Source organism: Psammomys obesus, unplaced genomic scaffold (genome assembly GCF_907164565.1).
Source record: "Psammomys obesus unplaced genomic scaffold, mPsaObe1.curated_primary_1811, whole genome shotgun sequence".
Classification (NCBI taxonomy): Eukaryota; Metazoa; Chordata; class Mammalia; order Rodentia; family Muridae; genus Psammomys; species Psammomys obesus.
Window position 1 is genome coordinate 10,876,474 of NW_026592732.1, and position 22,363 is coordinate 10,898,836.

The 22,363-nt window shown below is 49.7% G+C and overlaps 1 protein-coding gene across 5 annotated transcripts in view; it reads right to left on the reverse strand.

Annotated features, from left to right (window-relative positions):
* Positions 1–1,286: 1,286 nt before the first annotated feature.
* Amotl1 (angiomotin like 1) overlaps positions 1,287–22,363 on the reverse strand; it is a 118,448-nt gene continuing 97,371 nt past the window's right edge. For all 5 annotated transcript variants that reach the window (XM_055615489.1, XM_055615488.1, XM_055615491.1 and 2 more), the window contains 7 exons: positions 18,662–18,807; positions 16,116–16,265; positions 11,979–12,169; positions 10,196–10,321; positions 9,549–9,775; positions 7,646–7,921; positions 1,287–6,999 (listed from right to left, as the gene is read on the reverse strand). In XM_055615489.1, the coding sequence (XP_055471464.1) occupies positions 6,893–6,999; positions 7,646–7,921; positions 9,549–9,775; positions 10,196–10,321; positions 11,979–12,169; positions 16,116–16,265; positions 18,662–18,807 (1,223 nt within the window). In that variant the 3' untranslated portion in view covers positions 1,287–6,892. The remainder of the gene's footprint in view (positions 7,000–7,645; positions 7,922–9,548; positions 9,776–10,195; positions 10,322–11,978; positions 12,170–16,115; positions 16,266–18,661; positions 18,808–22,363) is intronic.

Below are 22,363 nucleotides of genomic sequence, written 5' to 3' on the forward strand. Positions count from 1 at the left end.
CCCAGCAGTCTCTGAGAGGTCCCCGCCCAGTGCCTTGTTGCAGTGCCCACATGCCAGCACAGCGGCTCCCGGCCTCCCGGTTCCCAGACTGGCCAACCTCAGAAACCTTTCCTCGGCCCGCCTGCACCACAGACACAGGCTGCCGTCTGCTGCTGAAGTTCACATGCATTTTTAATGTGCTTCTCCTACGTCACGTTCCGTCAGAAATGGCATTTTTAGATTAAGTGCACCCTCCTTGTTTTCCTTCAACAAGCTATACAGTCTAACACCCGGCCCAATCGTGGCTGCTACCTTAAATAATCATTTATCCTATCTTTTGTGTATGAGTCTTAATACGTGTAGATTAACACCCCCACCCCTAAGGAATAGTTTCCCAAAGAGGATTTATCTGGGTAGTAGGTCAGATAGATGAGAGGTCAGGCATATACGGGATTGAGCTCTTTGTCTCTAGGGCCCACATGTGTTTTGTAGGCAAGTTTCCCAACTGTCAGGAAGAGCAGAGCTGAAATCCCCACCCTGTGACTTTTTGCTCCTGTCTGAGCCTGTTTCCCGGTCTTGACAGATGGACATTGGCTAGACTACTATGAGGGCTGAAGGGGACCACATTTGTGAGAGGTCTGGAGCTGCCTCCTTCATCCTCTCTCTGAGCTCATGTCTAGGAATCCCTTCCCATGCTGAGACCTGGGGCAAAGAGACAGCTTTCTACTCTAGAAGACATGGCCAGAGATAACTCAGTGGCTTCCCAGTCACTGATGTCATCCGAAGTGTCTTTGCCTGCTGTTTGGATGCTCGTGGGGTTTATTCTGGTCTATGTTACTCACTGAGGCTCCTTGCTACTTTACTATGAAACTAATTGCTATCCACTTGTGACAAAGCAGCTACCACCTTCCCTGTGCATCCTGGGGCATAGAGCACGTCTGCCTGTGGTCTGTTCCCTGGCATCCAGGCTGCCTGGATGACTCGCCAAGGCAGAGCTGTTTCCCAGTCACAGGCCAGCATCCCAAGCCCCCACCCTGAGGATGCTCGTATGTGCTCAGCCCAGCCTCCCACACTTCTTCCCTCCTCATCCATCCTCCGGGAAGGCAGAGTGGGCTGCCAACCCCAGCAGCTATGACTCAATGCCTCCTTCCAGACCCTGTGTCTGTGTTTGCTGATGACCACTGGGGCAAGGCTAGCAGCACCAAGAGGCCCTCTGTGTGCAGGCTGTCAAGATGAAACATCTGTGCTTTGTTTATGTCCTCTGGAGAAAAAGGGAACAAGGAGGGAAAAGAAGAGCCACCTTTTTGTTTTACCCATTTATTATTTACAATTTTAAGGCACAAAGTTTAAGCAGCAAAGAATAGGAAAATCTTTGGCTGACCAACAGTATCCACATTCACTATGGGGACTCCCCAGTCTGCACAGACCCATCTGCTCCGATCTGCGCACCACCTCACAATACAGTGCAGTAACACGGAGATGCCAAAGGTTGCACATGGATACCAGGGTCTGCTGGGAAGAGCGGCACATGCCCTCAGCACAGGGCCACAAACACAACCACACGCACGCACACACACAAGGCAGTGGAGAGGGCAGTGGCCCCAGGGCACTCAGTCAGGCTGAAGCTGGTACCCGTGTTGGCCCCAGTTCACAGAATTTGACACAGATTCTGTCAGTGCCTCACTGAGGAGGAGGCTCCACCGTCCCTCCTCGAAAAACATTCAGATACAAATACTCCGGCTAAGCCTGTCCCTGTTCTGCTTTGTAATAAATACAGGTGTGTATGTGAGAACAGACACTCAGGCAAAGTCACAGGTAAACACAACACAGGCGGCAAAACTTGAGAAGCTGATTCCAGAAACTGCTGTATATTTACTGTCTCGAGGGAAGGGCAGGGTCTTAACTCGGCAAAGAAGCAAAGTCTCACGACAAGGACACACCTCAGTCACGGCACACACAACATGCACTTAAGTATATCTCCATTTTACAGAATACCTACTGGGTGTTCATACTAATGAATACGGACTTAGTTCTGCAGTGTACTGGGGGGGGGGGGGGGGACAGCGTGCACGCACACGAGGCCTGGCGAGAGAACCGGGCTTGAAAAAAGGCCCTAGAGGTCACGGATACTAATGACTCTTCCTACATGTTCGATATTCTTTTAAAACGTGTGTGTGTGTGTGTGTGTGTGTGTGGACAACTTGCAGGAGTTGGTCCTCTCCTACCCAGTGTGTCCTGGGGATGGAGCCCAGGTCTTGGCTTGGTGACAGTGCCTTTCCTACTGGGTCATCTCGATGGTCCTGGGACTCTTACTCTGACTAATGCCCTCTGAGTTCATTCACTTGTGCTGTGAACAATCTGGGATATTTCCCCAACTTCAATCCACTCTCAAAAGACAATGACCTCTCACCTCAAGGGGAATTTGAGGACCACGCCAGACCCCAGAGGCCATTCTGCTAGAGGAGTCAACCACCATTTTACTTGGGGAGCCCTGCAGTCCTCCCGAGGAGAATGCTCATGGGGAAACAGTGGGATTTTCTGGATATTAAGGAAAGAAATGCTACCTCATAAGTATGCACTTGTATATACGCATTATAATCCGCCACTAAATTACTAAACAAGAATGGGGCATCCTACTGAAGAGAGGGAAGAAGAGTGCTCACCCATTCCGGAGGAAAGCCACTGAATGCTGGCCTGTGCACCCTGGATGACTGGCTTCTTGGGTTTCTTATTACACAGCCAGTCTCCCATGGAGCCACACCACAGGCAAATGCCTTAGACAATCCTCACATCAACTGATGACATTTAAAACACACTGATTAATTTACAAAAATAGAAGACGGCCAACACGTACACTCCGAGACTGTGGCTGACTCAGCCCTTAGGGAAGTTACTGGGGCTGGCCTTTCTCTGGCTTTACCGTTTAAGCACATTTGTCAGCTCTTGCTTCCAACATGCACAAACTCCTTTGCTAAGAGGGGGTTAAGATCATCTGGAAAACACAGAAAAACACGCCCCACTCGTGCCGGCGCAGGCATTCTTGTGTTTGGAGAACGTACCCTCCCACTTAGCACAGCCCTCTGCAGCCTGCACACGAGTGACCATCCTGGAAACCCCATGAGCGTCACTGTCATCCTCGCTGCCTCTTGGTCATCAGCCTCAGCTGGTTGTTCACGAAAGTCTCTAGGACTCATGGCAGGTCTCAGGGAGGAGCAGCTTCAGCCCTGTCTTAAGTGTGTGCAGCTGGCTGAGGCCACGCAGGAGAGAGAGCCAACAGGTCAGGTCTTGCCTGTCTGCGGGGGACACGGAGTTTCTTTCCCGAGTGTAGGAATTGCTGGATCCTCTGTTCTGAGGCCAGAACTCACTTGGAGCAACTGTCTCAAAACCCACTCAAAACAAAAGGTCAAGACTCACGCATGGGCTCCTTTGTGGGACTGTAGAAAACTGCTCCCACCATTCCTTGTCTCCACCCCTAAGGAAAGCTGGGGGTAGAAGAGTGCAGCCCCCTTGAGACATGGTGGGGACTCGCTGAACACTCCACAGGAGCTGGTCACCAGCCTCTGGGAAACAGGGAACAATGCCTGCCAGGAGTTCAGCAAACATTCTTAGTTCTTTGCAAATGAATGTGTTTTTCTTGGCAGCTTAGCGTGATGAACTCTCAGACAGGAATAATTCTTACATATAGAAGGATCTACTTACGGAAACCACAGTGGTAGAGACATGACCTCAACACTTCTCCTGTCCCACGTGATACCTGGAGGTACGCGGGCATCACCACACTGGCCACTCCAAGGACAAAGCAGGAGATTGGCCAATCATCACTAAATGCCAAGGCCTTACCCTTTATCCTGATATAAGACCCTCAAGTTCTATGACCAAATGCTCCCAGGAGACCTGAAGACTAGACTTCTACACTATGAGGAAGGACTTTATTATTTCTTTCATCTGCTTTGTAGTTGTGCTTCTAACAGAACACAAAAGCGTAGTGGCGTGGTTTGGCAGTTGTATAAGGTTTGGGCTTCGTCCTGTTCTCAGGCCCCAGGAGGTGTGGCAGATTCTCTGCGTGTGCACACAAGTATCATAAGTGGGGCCACGGAGCAGCCAGACATAGCTCCTGGGTTCTTATCATGTTCAAGGCCGTGCAGCCTGGGCTTGAGGCCCCTCTTCTGAGTCTTTGCTTTAAGTCCTAGCATCTGGGGTGAAAGCTTGGAGATGGGCCGTACCCATCATGGGGCTAGTTCCTTCGTCTGAGCAATCAAGAGAGTCAACCTGGCCTTCTTTCCCTGGTACTTCAAGGACCAGTTACGAGGTTCTTTTTCTAGGCCTTCCACACTGTCAGAACTAAAATACCTATGTAGTGCTGCTGTTCTTAGTATCAAATGAGATCAGATCCTGTGAATTCCCCAGAGCACATTCACGGCTGCTGAGTGCCTGCAGCTCCTTTGTCCTGTACGTTTCAAGAAGATTACAAGGACGGAAAGACCACTCTCTCAACATGGGGTCTTGGACAATAGCTACAGTATACATGTACTTGATAACCTGGTCACTGTCTGTGTCCTCTTTGTGTTCTGACAAGTGAAATACTGACAGTGCAGGGAGTGTGGGGAGGGGAATGCTGGATCAGGAGACCTTCTGCCCAAGTGTGCAATGTGGCTGGAACACTCAGACTAGACTTAACACTCAGACTAGACTTTGAATAAACTGGGTAGTGCCTCACCCCTGTGCTGGGAGAGAGCCCAAGTTTAGGGTGGCTCAGACATGGCCGCAGGGCTGGAAGACCTTACTAATTCCCCATCTCTATACACTTTCCTTTCTGGTTTGTCCCCAACATTAATTAGAGATAATAAGCTCTTAAGAGACTGAGTCATGATCAACTCAGCTCCCATGCCCTATCCAAAAATGGTCCCTACCTCCACCTGCTTCCATCTTTCAGGCCCTTCTCAACTGGCAGGATCTCTTGTGCCATCTTCTCACTCTACTTCCCCACGGTGTGCACAGGGCACACAGGGCAAGCTCAGTTCTCAGGCTGCAAGATATGAGGCAGGCAGATGTAAGGGGTGGCTGTGCAGCCTGGTGTCCCCTGCCAAGTCATGCTTGGGGAGGCCAGCCCCAGCTCTGTCCTGTCAGACGGTCCAGGGTCCTAGAGGGCAACACCACTGGTCTCTCTCCTCTCCCCTCCTCTCTGCTCCTGTCCTCTGTTCTCCAGGCTATACCTCTCATAATCCATGTACTACCCCAACTCGGGAGGCCATAATTTCACCCTAGGAACAGCTCCTGGGACAGCTGACTCAAGGGGAGCTCCCTGGGCAGAGCCATCTTCAGGATTGCATTTAAGAGGGGCTCAAAAGTGATGAGAAGAGGGACTTGGAAAACAGATCCTGAGCTGGGGATAGTGCAGGCGCCTGAGGGGCCTTCTGTACCCTGGGCAGCTTCTCCTGTGCTCTCCAGGAAGCCACTGCCCACAGTAAAGTATATGAGACCTCATTATGGCAGCAGCCTTAGGTCCTTGCCTCTCTCACAGTAGCTCATTTCCATGACATTGCTGCCTCACTCTGGGTAAGTTGTGTTCCTTGTACAACACTGACCACACTGTGTATCTACCATTCTGATGGGCTACAGAGCAAGTGCACAGGAAAGGAAAGGAAAGGAAAGGAAAGGAAAAGAGGAAGGAAGGAAGGAAAAGAAAGAAAGAAAGAAAGAAAGAAAGAAAGAAAGAGAAAGAAGGAATGAAAGAAAGAAAAAGAAAGGACAAAAAGAAATGATCAGGGAAGGCGCACTGCACTTGCCAACAGCAACCAGGGCAGAATGGGGCAGGAGAGAGCAATGAACAGACCTGAGAGCTTCAAATACAAGAAAGTGGCCCAGGATACCTGGTGAGATCTTGGATGCTATTTAGAGAGCTCAGAGCAAACCATTATCAAGTTCCTGTGGCACCTGTTCACAGGGAAGTCTTCTCAATAGGGCAATGGGCTGTAACTGTTGAGCTCCTTGCAAAAGAGTGGATGTGGGTGGGAATCAAATCAGAGGCATGAAGTGATGTCAGTGACTCAGGACTCCTGCTCCTCATCCAGGTTTCCCTGGTCACCGTGAGATTAACAGCTGCAGTTCAGCTAGCAGTTAAGCGAAGGCAGGGGAAGCAGCATGAGGCTCTGTCCAACTGGGTACCACAGCAAGGATGACAGTCTCCTAAGGCCCACACATAAGAAACTGCTATATCTCATTAAACAGAAAGAAAAAAAAATACAACAACAAAATAATGAGTAGAGACAGAGATAACCTCAAAGAAGTTAAGGTAGATGAGGACCAAGGTCATCATGCTCCCATCTTGCTCAGAAAATGTCGTTCAGTCCAGACAAGCAAAGCTTTACACTCTCTGAAACCATAAACAGAACAGCCAAGTATCAACAAAACTTGTCTGTGGAATTCCCCATTACTTTGGATGCACCTGCTAAGGGCAGGTGCACATGTATACGCGCGCGCGCGCGCGCGCGCGCGCACGCACGCGCACACACACACACACACACACACACACACACACACACACACCCAAGATGGGCTTTTAGGATTTCTAGCAAATTCTTCTTAAACCAAACCTGCTAAGAGGCAAAGGAAACAAGGTGATTCCAAGGAAGGCCCAACTCTTCTTCATCTGTGTATAAGCCAAGAAAGGGGGAAGCACGGAGCTTCCCTAAGACATACAATTTCTCTATAATGGGCAATTCCATTCCTAATTCTTCTCAACTCTGCTGCATCTTCTTTCACTCTCTCTGCAATCATGTGAGCCATCTGTTTTGGTAACATTATGAGGGGTCCATGCCCGTCCTGGTTTTGCGGTTGCTACCATCTAGGCCTTTTCTTTCAGCCTCTTCTCTCATCTGTCAGCATGCTGGTGTGACGCTCCACAGGATGATGGTTAGATGAGCACTTCCATCATCTCTCCATCCGGGAACTCAGGCTTGTGCAACAAGCTGCTGACTCGGCCTCTGTGGTCTGGCGACTTCCCGTGACCAGGAGAGTTCTCTGTCAAACAGAGGGTAATCATCAGCAACCTGTTCTTCAGGGGGTACCTTATAGAACCATTTCTAATGTCATAGCTTGCTCAAGAATCCCATACACCCTGGTGTACTCATGGGAGGCTATGAGAATCTCTCAGTGGAAAGCGCACAATGACTGAGGGAGAGCGTCTCCCAGAGAAGACAGTGTGTCTTAGGGCTCCGGATTGAGTAAAAGTTAAGAAAGGAGAAAGCCAGCTGAAGACCTGAGCTCTCCTCTGTTTCCTGTCTGCCCAGATGTGAACAACTATCTTATACTTCAGCCAGTGCCACGTTGACCCTAACCATGCTGGATTGTCCCCTCAAACTATGAGCCACAGTAAATCCTCCCTTCCTCAAGCTTCTTCTTATCATGTGTTTGTTCTACCTAGCCCCTGGGGAAGGGTAGAACACACATGTTACCAGGTCACTGGAGCTGAGTGTTCCTCTTCTGCAATAATGAACTAAGCATAGCCAGACACACTTTAGTCCCATAACAACACAGTCTGAAGTGACAACCACCACTGAAACATAGGAGTTGACTGGGCTTCCTGATTTCTCTACAGCTCAGCTGTAGAGAACCCCTCCCTCAAGCCATGGGGTTTCCATGCGTGGTAGAAGTGGGGCCCACATACCCAGTTTCTCCACGCTCCCTTTGGCAGTTGGATGTTTCAGAATGGGGCTGTTGGAAGGGGCGGTACTCAGCCTGCCGCGACTGGGGAGGGAAGCCATGCTGGGCCAGAAGAGCTCAGTGCTCTTGTCGGTCTGCGTGCTGCTGTCCTTGCTGCCTGTCTTGGCGTGGGTGCTGCTGGCCGATGTGGTGGGAGCCGGAGGGGACAGCACAGAGGCGGATGTGGTCGGCAGCAGAGGAGCAGAAGCCTGTCCCGGATTTTCCTTCCCCAGAAGGAATCCTGAAGGCAGAAGGACAGCTTTTCAAGGATAATCTGGTTTCCCCCATTTCTTTGTGTAAGAAAACTTACCTTTTCTTTCTAGATAGAAAATGACTTCATTTATTCAATGACATATTCACTACACCCTTAATAAGCACTTGTGTGCATGCTTGATGAAATGAGAAATACTCCTGGATCGTGTGCCAAGTCCCATATAGTTAAACTCTTTATGGAGTTGGCATTTGTATTCTAAACTCAAACAACTGAGAACCATAGTTGGACTGGTGGGGTGGCTCAGGAGGGTACAAAGGCCCGTGGCCAACCTGAATGCTATGTCACCACTGCCCAGTGAAGCTGCAGAGTCACACGGGAATCTAGTGATGGGAGAAGAGAAGGGGCGAGTAAAACTCTCCTGGGAGCTTCTCAGCAATGAGGAAGTGGACGCTACTGCCTCCATCAGCTCTTCAAGTCCATCATGCATGAGATGGGAAAGCCTGATGTCCTGCACAGAAGCCTGTGATGGGGGCTTCCACCTGAGCCCCCAAAGTCCCTCCTGTTTCTATGGCTGACATGTGGGCCCGTTACACTGGCAAGGAGGTATACTGCTGCAGATAATATGGCCAGTCTTCCTTAGGCCAAGGTCCTCAACTCTAAGGCCTCGTGTTGACCTGCTAAATGTTGAGACATCAACCCAGGCACTGGTAATGTGTACCTGGGATGACGTCACACAGATTTTTCCTAGGGAAGTTTCCATCAGAACTGAACAATTTCAGACTCCTTAGCCAGACCTGCCTCTCCCTGGGTTGGGAGCTAAGTGTCCTTGCAATGGTCTTTGATGATCATAGCTGCTGTCCCCACGAGTCCTCTTTGATGAGCTGGGGTTGTAGGGGCCACCAGTAGAGGGACATCAAACAGATGTTCTGGCTGAGTCTTTGATCCTCAACTCTGTGGGGGTCATATGGAAACTCTCACATTACAGGACAAATCAGCCAGACTCCTCTGCAGCCCTGTGCTGGAGAACATTGACTATGTGCCCATAGAAACGAGGATGTGTGCTAAGCTACAGAAAGGTGTCAAAGAGGGGCCAGACCCCAGGAGCTGACAGCAGGCAGGGTAAGGGATCAGAGGACTTGGAAGCTTCCTCTCCAAGCTCATTGCCCAGCCTGGGAACAAGCCTGTCTATACTCTAGGATACCATTCCAGCTAAGACCACTCCTGGAGAATTCCCAACACCCTGCCTTTTCAGCACAGGAAGACTCCTGTCCTTGAGAGTGATTCTCTGGGCACACAGTCTCCGTTATCTTCTTGAGCCTTTTCTTGTCCCACAGGTGTACATACACACTGTGGAACAGTCACAGACACTGCCCAGAATGGAGTACTGTCCCGAGGGGCTCTAGGCTTGTCCTGCTAAGACATTTCATGCTCTTCTTGGTAACAATACTGACGGGAATCAATGCAAGCCCAAGAGTTCATACAACCTTTAGATCTATAAAATGCTTCCATATCTCATCTAACTCTCACAACATAACATGATTGGCTCCCCCCATCCCCTTTTTGAAGAAGGCATACAATGAGATGGGGTTATATCCCAAATCCCAGCAGTGACAGGAGAGAAGCTACATCTCTGCTCTCTGGGTCCTTGTCTCACCTATACTGCCCTTCCAGGATTTCTCTTCCTTTTTCTCCTCCACCAGCTGGCTGCTGGTAAGTGATGTCTGTCGGGAATGTGTCCCGGTGGCTGCAGCAATGGATGGGACAGAGCGAGCGGGCCGCAGGCTGGAAGAATCCGTCTTCCCAGCATCCTTCCGGGATCGTTGCTGAAGGACCTTTATCATGGCATCCTTTTCTATGATTTTGGCATGGAGGTTTTTAATACTATAAAACCAAACCAAAGAAGAACAAAGGTATGATTAAAATACCATTTAGTTAGGAAACTCTGGAACACCTGTCTCAGGGACTTCCACAGTAATTCTGGGATTCAGGGTTGTGTCTGGCAGAAGATGGCAAGCATCAGCCATCTGCAAGTATCTCAAGCTGTTCTTCCCATGATTTCCATGGTAGATGAAAACAGAGCGCCTTTTCCAGAGCCTCGGGAGATGGGGGACTCCCAGGAGGGCTGTGAGGTTGGATATAGCCATCTGCTAGGGACTCTGAGGACTAAGCTGCTTGTGGGTCACATTGAGGGGGAGAGAATGAAGGTAGCCATAGCCAGCAGGGAAGCGTGGGCGCTCTGCAGGGAAATTTCTACACTGCTACCTCCACTCAGATCCGGGGGTCGCACGTGGCTGCCCTTACGTGTACTCCATGTCCTGACACCTCCTGTTGGCCTGCACCACCTCCTCATCCTCTGGCCAGATGTGGGCCTCCAGTGAGCTCTCGCCATAGCTTCCGTTCCTCGAGTGGTTGATGATGGTGGTGTCCCTAGGAACACGAGACACACTTTGACTCTCCAGCCCTTTTCCTTGGTCTTCAGTGCAAACAGACGGAGAATGGAGAGAGCAGCTTTTGCTTTGTAACAGATGCGCTTTACCTTCTAGAAGCTAGCATTTCCCTCCCTCGGGGGTCAGCCTTGGCAGATCCAGGATGGGCAATGCTGCAAACACTTCAGGAAGAGTGAGCAAAGGGCAGCATGCTGGGAAGTGTCTCAGCACAGCCCTCCCTCTGCCAGCTCGCCCTAAATTTTGGCCCAATTTTCTTTCTAAACTTAAAAAAATTAAGAGAGCATCTCAGGGCTGCACTCACTGAAGCTCTTGATTACTGCAGCTTTAAACCCCCTTCAAGGACAGTGGTTTCCGAAGCAGACAGATTATTACAGAGATCCACAATGAGCCAAAGTAGAGAATAAATGACTGCAGAGCACTCATCTCAAGAAACACCGCAGAAAAGGGGGCAGGAAGACGGAAAGAGCCAAAGAACATGGAGGAGTATCTTCCGCACATGTCAGGGAAGTGACACCCACGAACCCTCACTAGCCTAGGCTGCCTGCACAATTCCAGTGTATAACCTCGCCAGTCAACATTCCAGCATGGATGGGGATGACTTCCCAAGATCCCATGCCTCGCTGAGGAACTAGAGCCAGTCAACTGGTTGCTGAGACAGAGAGTGTGTCAGTTTTCCTTAGGAGCAAGCTTCCTGCTAGGTTGCCTGTGGCCTAGTAGACAGCCCTACACTGAACGTGCGTATAGCTAACAGTGTGTGCACCTGTGTGCGTGGGTGCGTGTGTGTGTGTGTGTGTGTGTGTGTGTGTGTGTGTGTGAATAGAAGAGGACATGAATTCGAGAGGCATATGGGAGGGGGCTTGGGAGGAGAGTTGGGGATGCCAAGGGATGGATAAGATAAAAATGTCTTACACTCGAGTAAAATCCTGGATGATGGCTTCCCCAAAGGGCATATAGATGCAGTACCCTCTCCCCTGGTTACCCCCATGTCCCCTTCCCAAAGGCCTGAGGGCCAGGAACAGTCAGGGCAGAACCGCACACAACTGTTTGGTATTTGGTTGCCGATTCTGTGCCGCCGCCCCCTCCTATTGGGGACCGTGTACAGGCCCCACTAAGATGGGAGATGAGTGATCTTTTACAAGTAGTCACAGCTGGTCTCATAAAAATGGTGGCTGCTCTTGTCAGAGGCTGCTGTTCAGTGCAGTCTTTATTCATCTTGACAGCACTGGCTAGGATTTTGGAGAGGAGCTTTGTGTTGCTGCTGTTTTATGTGTGGGCAAGGTTTTGCAACTGCACAGATTTCAAGGTTTCTGGACACTTGCTATCTAAGTTGCTTTTTTTATGTGCAAGTTTGTTTTGTTTTAATGATAAAGCTCACCAAACAAAACAAAACAAAACAAAACCAAAACCAAAACAAAAAAAACGACATGTCTTACTCCTTGGGATATAGACCTCTCTGGACCTCCTTGGGCCACCTGAAGTTTTCATTTGTTTTTGAGACAGTTTAACTCTAGCCCACCCAGGCTGTTCTTGAACTCCTCATCCTTCCGGCTCAGCCTTCTGCACGCTGGCATTCTGCTGTCGGCCACTGTGCCCATCCCTGTCTGTCTGAAGCCCCGATCAGTGGGGCTATCTCTCACCTCTCAGCGGTGGCAGCGGCAGCGGCATTCATGGCAAAGTGCCGGATGGTGCTTTCTTCCAGGTACTTCTGCTCCCACTTGGTCATGTCGGCCTCCAAGGCTAGGATCCGCTCCTCCTTCTCCCGCACAAGCTCCATGAGGGCAGGAGCATTATATTCTGGGAGACTGGCTGGCTGGCCGTTTCCATGTTTCTGGAGGAGCAGACAAGACATCATGATGTTCCAAACGGGCCACGAGATGGATCACAACCTGGCCTGCCACTACCTGATGAGAGGTACTCAGTTCCTCTATCCTGCAGTGTCCTTACATCAACACCAGCCAGGAACATGCTCCCTCTGTCCAAACCAGTGGGTCCCACCCCCATGCCACCTCCACGTCCCTCTATTTCATCTAATTCCCACATAGCTCTACAGAGCACATCCAGTTTTACATGGAGAGATTAAGTCCCCGACAGACTGTCGGTCATGATTTGATACCTCTAGCTAAAGCACAGCAGAGCTAGGTTTCACATTCAGGTCTGGCATCACATCTCATAGTACAGCATGCAGTTAATACATACAAGCGTGAGAACAAGGTTATCTCCTGGCCTTGCGACACTTTCTCCAGAACTCTAAAGAGCGATTTCAGACTGCCTTCTCTGACATTGAAAGATAAAACAGAAAGGTACAGGAAGTAGAGTGGGATGCCCAAACAGGCAGGTTCTGGCTGCCTGATTGTCACCTGGGAAGAAGCCATCAGAGCCTGCCCTGCTGGAGGCCTGAGACAGAGAAGCAACGGATGACACATTGGGACGGTAGATGAGCTTTAGGGCAGGGCACACCCATTCCTCCCTCAGCAAGAGGAAATAAGGTGGACGCTGTCTGGATATCTCTGGGTCTCAGAAGATTCATATTTCAGCCTTCTTTCTTAACTGGGGTATACCCAACCCCTCTTTTCCTCCTCGTCTCTCTACTCCAACATACTCTGTTATGTTTTAGGGTAAATGAATTTGAGAGGTGGGCAGGGGTGTCCTGTGGTCTCAGCCATCCTAGGTAAGCCTTCAACGACTGAGCTGCAGTCTGAGCCCTGTGCAGTTTTTCTTAATTGCAGTTGCTAGTGCAAGCCAAGCCAGACATGCTTCCCTCTTCTCACAGAAGAGGAAGTTGACTCTCAGGCAGATTTCTGACAAGGCTACTCTCTGATGAGAAGAGGCGGAACCCTGCCCTGTGGATCTAAAGATGTAGCTCATGCCCCAAGCCAATGATGACCCTTGGCACTCTGCTTCTGGAAGCATCCAGGACACCTAAAAGAACAAGCGGCTCTGTGCTGAGGTGGAGGGAAGCCTCAGCTGGGCCGCAGTGTCAGTGTCAAGATGGCACTTCTGGGAGGCATACTGATACTGAGCCACTCTGAAGCATTGTGGCCTGGTTTCTCCCTTCACGAGGGTGTCTGTCCATGACTCTGAGCTTTGCAGCACTGTGACCTCAGCATGACTTCTAAAGAGACCAGACATAAGCCTTGTGGTCACAAAGCATAAAAAGCAAGGTGTGGTATGGGCTGCTTTGGAAGTTGTCCCTAGGCTGGACACCAAGAAGCAGCGGGCACTTGTGTGACTGAGGAGGAGGAGAAAGGGGGCTCTGGGCTAGCCTCTTGCAGAAAGGCTGAGCTTCCTTGTCCTGGAGATGACTCTGAGTCACATTGGAGGGCACAGGTGGAACTGCTTCTGCCTAACTGGTGCCCTTTATAGCATTTGTGGTAACGGACTAGTAAAAATACTCAGGATTTATTTGGACATTTATTTAACCATTTCTCATAAAAAATGTATGCTCATTATCAAAATCAGAAGTGAAAAAGTACAAAAGAAACAAAAAAAATACTTATCTTTTTATTTTCTTGTTTGTTTTTTGAGGCAGGGTTTCTCTGTGTAGCCTCAGTGGTCCTGGCCTTGCTTTGTAGATCAGGCTGGCCTCGAACTCGCAGAGTTCCGCCTGCCTCTGCCTCCCTGAGTGCTGGGATCACAAGCGTGCACCACCACCCCTGACTCCAATACTTATCTTTTGAATGAGCAGGCAAAAAAAAGCAACAGGAAAACCTGTGCGTGCGCTGCACAGCGCAGGCACAGAGTACCAATGTCCTTGGAGCAATACAAACTGTAACATTATTCGTAGAGAGATGCTGAGCACCAAAGCTCTGCTCAGCTCTGAAGAGCATCTTGCTCACCCTGGTCTCTTGTCAGCTGTACGCTTGCAGCTCTGCTATTAGTTCCCAAAGAAAACCCAAGCTGCAAGCGGGGTGATTTCCCAGAGAGCCTCAACCCTGTCACTGCTCTTCTCTAGGCGAACCTCCGCTTTCACAGCCCCTCTGCACACCAAGAGCGCTTGTTCATCCTGGCTGGAGGAGGCATGGGCTGAGAGCGTGCGGCAGTGGGTATGTGTGGGAGTAAGCGTGCACAGGGGATGGGCAATGTGGGTGGAAGGCACACATAGGGGTGTGTGTGTGTGTGTGTGTGTGTGTGTGTGTGTGTGTGTATACGTGATGTGCCTGGATGCCTATGGGTGGAGGTGAGCATGTGCAGGGAGTAACCGAGTGTGTTGGGCCATGAATGTGTACATGGTGACCCTGTATTGGGGAGGGGTGAACTGTTGGGGGCGAGGGCATACGCATGAGGAGGGTGTGTACGGGGGTGAGTGTATGCAGGCTAAGCAGGTACGCACGATTCCAGACTCATGAGCCTCCTTCATTGACAGTCCTGTCTGCTCTCACAGCACCCAGAGCAAAAGATCCACAGACAGGACATCTAACCACAGGGTAGACAGCACATTAACTGGAAAAGCACATTCTTTCTGGCTCTAGTTCTTTGTCAGCCAGAGATCTTAAGGTCTCCCATCTGGGTACCAGCATTGGGGCAATGGAGGTCTCAGTAGCTGAGCAACAGAGACCGGCTGATGGAGAAGAGGTTCTGTACCACGCCACAGTGAGCACTCCCACAGAGACCGGCTGATGGAGGACAGGCTCTGTCCTGTGCCACAGCGAGCACCCTGTGTAAGTGCTGGAGACCAGAGGAAAACTGGCCTTTCTTTGCAAACCAGGTCCTGCCATGGAGACAAGATGGGGAGGCCAGGGATGAATTCTTCATTTTATTTAAAATGCTGGCAGCACTGTCCTCTTCAGCCAAAGGCACACTTCCAGAGGGAAACTGTGGGAACCTGCCATGCACTGGGGCTGAGCAGACCCGAGGGCAGGCCTTCAAGTGCAGCTGCAGCCACCCATGTGTCCTACCCATTAGATAATTCCAGAGATCCTGCCATGCACATCCCTGGCAGCTGCAGAGAGAGCCCCCCCCCCAAAAGCCAGGCAAGCCCCAGCACATCTGAGGCAGGAGCCTCTGGCTTGCCCGCATTGGCATTTCCTGCAGGAATTCTCTTTGCTGAGACATGTGTAGTCCCTGGGCTGGCACGTTCCTCTCTGCGCTTCCTCGAGGCTGAGCTTCACAATCAGCTGTGGAGATGGAGGCTCTTAAGGTCTCCACTAGCAGAGGAGATGCAGGAAGACCTGTAGTTCATGGCTAGTCTTACTCCAGGTGGCTCTGAGTGCCTTCCCCAAATGAACTCAGTGATCAGTGTGACCCCTACTTGCAGCTCCTCCTTGGCTCCCCTGGGTGCCCACACAGAGACTTCAGGGAAGTTCCTCTTCTACCACTAGCCCCCCTTAAGTGCTCTTCTCTGATCCACGGCAGGCTCCCCTAACCTGAACTTCTTCCCAGGTGCTTGCTTTCCACTGACTTTAGGAAAAGGCCACTCTCTCCATTTGGCCAACTGACTTCCACAGTTGGGCCACTGCGTCATCAGAAGCCCCTCACAAGCTGCCCCCTCCACAGCTGCATCCAGCTGTGCTGAGTCTGCAACACTTTCAAGGGCCCCATCTTTTACAAGCCCTCCTCCTCTGCCTCTGTGTTCTTGTCCTGCACACCCAACATCCATGGCCCCTATATAAGCTCACCTAAAGTGTGTTCTCTTCTTTTTAGCCTCAACTCAGAGACCCTGGTCTCTCTGAAGGCCATGTAGCTGCCCAGAGTCCATCGATAGCCCTCAAAGGGGGTGCTGGGTGAATGTGAGAGCCACTCTGCTTCACCAGCCCCTCGGTCTGTCACTCGCTCACCTGCTGTGTCCTCAGTGCGTCCAGCTCCCGCTCCAGCCACGTCCGAAGCCTGCGCTCCATCTGCTCTCGCTTCTCGCATGCTGACTGCAGCTGCGTCAGGGCCTGCTGCAGCTTTTCAACCTTCTCCACGTAGGCTTGTTTCTCTCGTAGCTGAGGGGAGACAGTGAAAGTGCAGAACGGACACCAGTGATTATGGCAGCAGGGCTGGACGACAGGCTGGAGACCCCAGCTAAACTGCAAGTGTGTGCACACCCCACTCCCGTCCTCCAGGAGCCGGTGGCAGGTACAGCAAGGTGGCCAGAAGGCCAGGGATGAAAGGCCCTCTGGTGTGCCTGCTTAGGGTCACGTGAAAACCTCTGTACTCTACTCTCGTTACTGGCTTATAGATACAACACTTGCAGCCACTGGAAATCAGATCAATAAAAAGTTTCTAGTGTATAGAAATGCCTAGTTTCTAAAGTTAAATGAAAAATCCTAAACCAGAAGTTATTTACATTATTACAACCACATCTATCTACCTATGTAGAGCTCCACGAAAAAAGAGACTGCGGAAAATCCTCAAAGTATTTGTCATGTTTATGACAGAACAGCCATTTCTGCAAGAACAATAAGAAATGTACTGTTTTCTAATTTTTCTCTAATAAATAAAAATATTTCTGTAAAAAGCAATATATGACGAATGTAATTAATGAAAAATATAATACATGGAAAATATGCTACAATTATTTCTACAATAGAGGAATTATGTATATATGTATGGTTTGTATGTTTGCATATACACACATGTGCCCATTTGTAGATGTGCTGGTGAATAGAGAAATGTCTCACTTCAGCCGTCTATGGAATAACTTTCTGCTCCACAGCAGAGTACCTTCCTGAAGGGCCAGGAAGGACACAGTGATCACCTGAGGCAATGTTAAATGATTACATAAACGCACCGTCAGGTATGGCTTTAGGGTCATGACCCACAGCGGCAAACCTTAACCCTTAGTACTTGGCGATGTCTCTGCGCTGGGCGTCTGGCTCACATTCAAAAACCCAGGTGTTTTTCCTGCTTCCTGGGAATCACCTGGGGCCAAGAAACCCCGGCCAAAGGATTTCCTGGATCTGGTGTTCTGCAAGAAGAGTGCTGTTTTCCTGCCCCTCTGCACCTGGGCGGACAGATGCCTTCCTGGTGACTCAGCCCTAGGCTAGAGCGCTGTCATACTGGCAGCCTGCTGCTGAGGGAGGCTTCGTGACAGTGCTTGGGGATTAGTGACAGGAACCATGATGGTCATCGGGCCCATCTTCAAGGGCCCATAAATGACTTTCACTTCTATAAGGAATATTAAAATTAAACAAAAGGGCTGGCAATATGGCTTAGCAGGTAGAACTGCTTTGCTGTGCGAGCCTGCCAACCTGAGTTCAATCCCTGGAACCCACTCAAAAGCGGGAGAGCTGACTCCATGAACTTGTCCTTTGAGCTCCTCATGCACGCCGTGACACTTGTGCCCCACCTCACACCACGCATGCACAATAACAATACACTTTAAGAGGTAACAATAAAAGCTGCAAAACAGCATTTTCCCTCACTATATGCATGGAGAAGAGGCCTCAGGAAGTGATTTCAGGGGGTCCAGTCTTCCCTTGCTCAGAGCAGACCTCCTGTCTTCAAGGTCAAAGGGCACTTTCTATGATGACAACGTAGACGCTCTTGGCTGCCACTCAGGATTCTCTTGCTAGTAACAACATGTGAGTTTTTGCATGGGACTTGTAGGGTTAAAATGCACCCAAGGGGCACAAGCCTTGCTGCTTTCTGTGCCAAGTGCCAGGATAAATATTGGTGTGGTCTCTTGCTATCCTCGAGACCTACTGGCATCCACTTGCCATGATGACATTTGCTCAGGGTGCCCCATCGCAGAGGTGCCAGCCACCTCTGCAGTGAGCCATAAGGTGAGGGCACAGCCCTGTGGGTGACACCTGTCCTCCTCCTCCTCTGCCCAGCATACAGCCCACAGTCCCCAGTCTAAACCCTATACACGGTTCTTCTCATCTCTCTCTTGGAGTTAAAGGGACAGTTAGTGCAACTAGAAAGCTAAGCTAAAGAGCTGGTTTCATCACAAACTACTAAATCAGCTTTTCCTGGGTTGGGGATGTGGGGTAAGGCACAGCCAGTCTAGACACAGAAGTGGGTCAGCTGAGTGCCAGCCTGATTCCACCCCACCAAGCCTTTGCCTTAGAATTGGGAGCCCAAGACCCAGCCACAGAGGGTCTTTTTGCAGAACTTTGTCTCTTCTTTATAGGCACCAGTGGCTTCTGGTTATGTTAATCATTTGCAGCCCTGGACACTTGCCTACCACCAGGGCAGGCTGTGGGCTCTTGGAATACCTGTCTCTCAGATTCTGCCAGGCTCCATCTTAGATAAACCTTTTATTCATTTGCATCTGGGTTGTTTCCCATAATTCTCCCCTGTCTCAGCAACCCGGAAGTGGCTCTGGCTGAAGGAGCTGGGTGAGGAGCAGCGGTGGAGGATCTCTGTGCTCTACTCCTCCCCAGGCTGATCTCACCTCTTCCTCCAGCTTGACCACTCTGGCCTGGGCATTGCTCAAAGCCTGGTCCAGGATCTCAATATGCCGCCGACGGTCCTCGCTCGCAGTCCGCACTGCTGCCAATTCCATTTCCAACTTTTCCTTTTCTTTCAAGAATTCTTTGTCTGGAAGAGAGGGGAGAAAAAAAAAACAAAAACAAAACAAAACAAAACAAAACAAAAGACAACAGAACAAGTTGCATCAGAAAATGCCTAGTGTGGGGCTCCCTGCCAGGCTACCTACATCTGGCAAGGACTGAAAATTAAAAAAACGAAACAAAACATGCAAACGGCAGTTACTGTTGCTGCTGCTTGGAAGCACCAACCCTTAACTCTGCTCAGGATGCGTTTCTCAAATCCCCCCTGAACTCTGCTCAGGACGTGTTTCCAGAGATGTATCAGATTACATCTCAGCGGGAGAGAAAGCCCTAAACCGCACATGGGCCTAGGTTTGATTCCTAGCATAACAAGAGTGAAGAGGAAAGTACACACAGAGCCAACAGCCCCAAATTCTCCGGGATTCACTTTTCCGCAACACTGACTTTAATACTCCCAATTAATTTTATATCTGTTATTTCACTGGTATCTGTTATTTCACTTTATGCTCCCAACCTCCCTTGCTTGCATCTTCCAAACCTCAGATGAAAGAGCAGGTACCACTTGCAATGCTATTAAAATTTCCATTCAGAACAGCAAACCAAGGACCTGAGAGAGAGACTCTTTCACTGCAGTCTGACAAAGAGGGAGCTCTAGGTTCCAGCCTGACCCCCTTCTCCTATGAAGGACCCTAAGTTCTCCCCTAGTCCAGTCAAGAGGGGATAGGAACTTCAGATTTAGGAAAGCCATTCTCTGCTTTCAACAAAACGTGATGAACACAGGCCTTTGCAACTAGGAGCTATGACCTGGCCACCTCCCTCCACCTTTCTGATCAGCCTTCCAATGAGCACAAGAGTCCACATGGGACAAGGGCTTGTTATGGAAAACATGTTTCTTGCTTCAAAAGCAATACCTTTTTCATTTTAAACATACATTATCTGGATATGCTTTCTACAGTATGAAAATGCTTAAAAGAATTTAACATGTAAGAATAAAGAAGCCAGGCTGGGTGGTGCAGGCCTGTAGTCCCAGATAATCAGGAAGCTGAGGCAGGAGGATGACAAGTTTAAGGCCTGACTGGGTTTTACAGTGACTTCAAAGCTAGTGTGGGCAACTTAGTGAAATGTGCCTCAAAGAAAAAAAGTCACAGGAGGGCAGATGGCTCACTGGTAGAGCACCTGTCTAGAATGTGCATGCCTAGATTCAACCCTCATTATAATCACTAAATCCTATTAAATCCTACAAGAGAACCCCACATAGTCATTCAAACCAGGGGGAAAAACATTATTATTGAAATGCATATGTTAGTCTTTCATCAGCTTTACACAGTTCTTGTCACCTGGGAAGAAGCAGCTTCAGTTGAGAAAACGCCTGTGTTAGATCGCCCTATAAGCAGGTTTGTGGGCCATTTTCTTAATTAACTGATAACTGGTGTGGGACGGCCCACCCCACTGTGGGCAGTGCCATCCCTGGGCAGGTGGTCCTGTGTTGTATAAGAAAGTAAACTGAGCAAGCTAGTATGCAGCACCCCTCCTTGGTCTCTGCTTTAGTTCCTGCCTGGAGTTCCTGCCCTGGTTTCTCCTGATGATTGTCTGTAAGGTTCGTAAGCCAAATAAACCCTTTCTTTTCCCAAGGTGCTATCGGGCACGGTGTTCATCACAGTAACAGGAAACAAATCAGGCAATTAATGAAAGGATTCACAGATAGCTCCAGCAGCAGCTCCAGCAGAATTTGCCTCTCCGTATCACACCGCCTGAACGCTGTTATCAACACCCCCAGCCACACGCACTGAAGCAGAGAGCCAAGTCTGGAAGGCACAACAGCACGCTGCAGTGTGTACACTGATTCACTGAACATTTCTTCCCATGGCCAATTGCTCATGAATGTAAACAAAATTAGCTCTCAGGCACCAAGGACCAGCACCTTGGGCTGACAAGCAATTGAAAGAACATTTCGCTAAAGGGGCAGAAAATGTGGGCATGATGATGAAAAGGAGGAGTCTGCATGAACCTAGCAAAGTCGGTGCTGCAGAGAGGAGAGGAAAGGCCAGGAGCAAAGGCCTCAGGCCCACTGCCAGCTGAGGCAGAGTGGGAACCCCCGGGTGCCTGGCATCCACTGGAATGTCCTTCTCACTTAAATGAGCTACTCTTACAATAGCAAGTTATGTCAGTAGGGCCAGAGGGCAGGGATGCTTCAAAGCCGACTGCACAACTGGGGACAAGATGTGTTTCCTAAAAACAAATGTGACCCAGGTCACCAAAACCCTCTTCCAGAGGAGAGCTAGGCTTCGGGTTTCTTCTGTCCCACTGCAGTGACCAACTACTCCCCCTTCACTTTCCACGTCACCTCTCCATTTGTGTGCACGGAAAACAGGCACAAAAATCCCTAAAGAAGTGGATCACTGCCCACCACCCACAGTCCCCAGTGGGCCTCACACCTCACGTTTTCTGTCCAAACTCTTGGATACCCAATAACGGTCTCCCAGGGGCTAGTCCCTGCAGTTGCTGCCAATACTTCTGCCTCCTCCTCCTCCCTCCCCTTCCTCTTCTTTCTCTTTCCCACCAATGGTGGGAAGTGAGGCCTGTAAACTATGACAAGGCTTTTTTGTAGCTGTTTTTCTTGTTTGTTTGTTTTGTAAACAAGTTTTATGGGTGTTCCCCCCATTTGTTTAGGAATCTTCTGTGGATGCTTTGGGGCTCTAGCTGCATAGCTGAGCACTTGTTGCTTCAAATCCTGAACTCCACACCATCTCAAATGAAAGAGTGTGCTTGTCAAGGCCTAGAACACAAGAGTTCACAGCAAACAGCATCTGGCCACTAGTTTAAACAATCACGGCCGCCATTTCACTGGAAACAGTAAATGTTTACTAAATGCCTCTAGGTGGCAGGTTCTGGGAACACAGCTAAACAGAAGTATAACGGTTGGGAAGGCAGGACAGATGGAAGGTTTTAGAGAGTGGACTGGGCAGTAAGGGAGACTGCAAGGATTATACAAGTCATTACTAATTTGATACTTGTGATGAGTGTGTGCGGAGGGAAGGAGGCAGGACATCCATTGAGTCTGTGATGGGAATATGTAACTCCTCTCCAAAGGCTTCCCTAAGCAAATGCCATTTGAATTGAGGCTTACTGGCAGGCTTCCTGTTTCTGTGATGGTTCCCCGAGGACACATGAAGCCCAAATGGCGATCGCGTCCTCTATCCATCTACCCACACAGAGCAGCTCAGTTTTCAGCTCTATCACCGTTAGGGCCAAGCAAAACAACAATTGTAAAACTATCAATGTGAAAAATCATAACATGCTTCCTGATGGCAGCCAGACATCATCAAAATGTGATTAGCAGCCTTCTTTAGTCAGCTCTGTTCACTAGGCGGAGACAACCGGAGCTTAAACTGACTACTGTTATTTTACCCTTGGGGGAAGATTCCCTTGGTATAAACAGCCACCCTGCAGACCACACTCTCCTAGTTTCTGTAAAGGCCTGACTTTCTAAGAAGTGCCTGTCAAGAGTTACACTAAGTAGATGAAGCACTCAAATGTTCTCCATTTGAAATACAGCATGGGTAAGCAAGTTTGAAGGCAAGCTC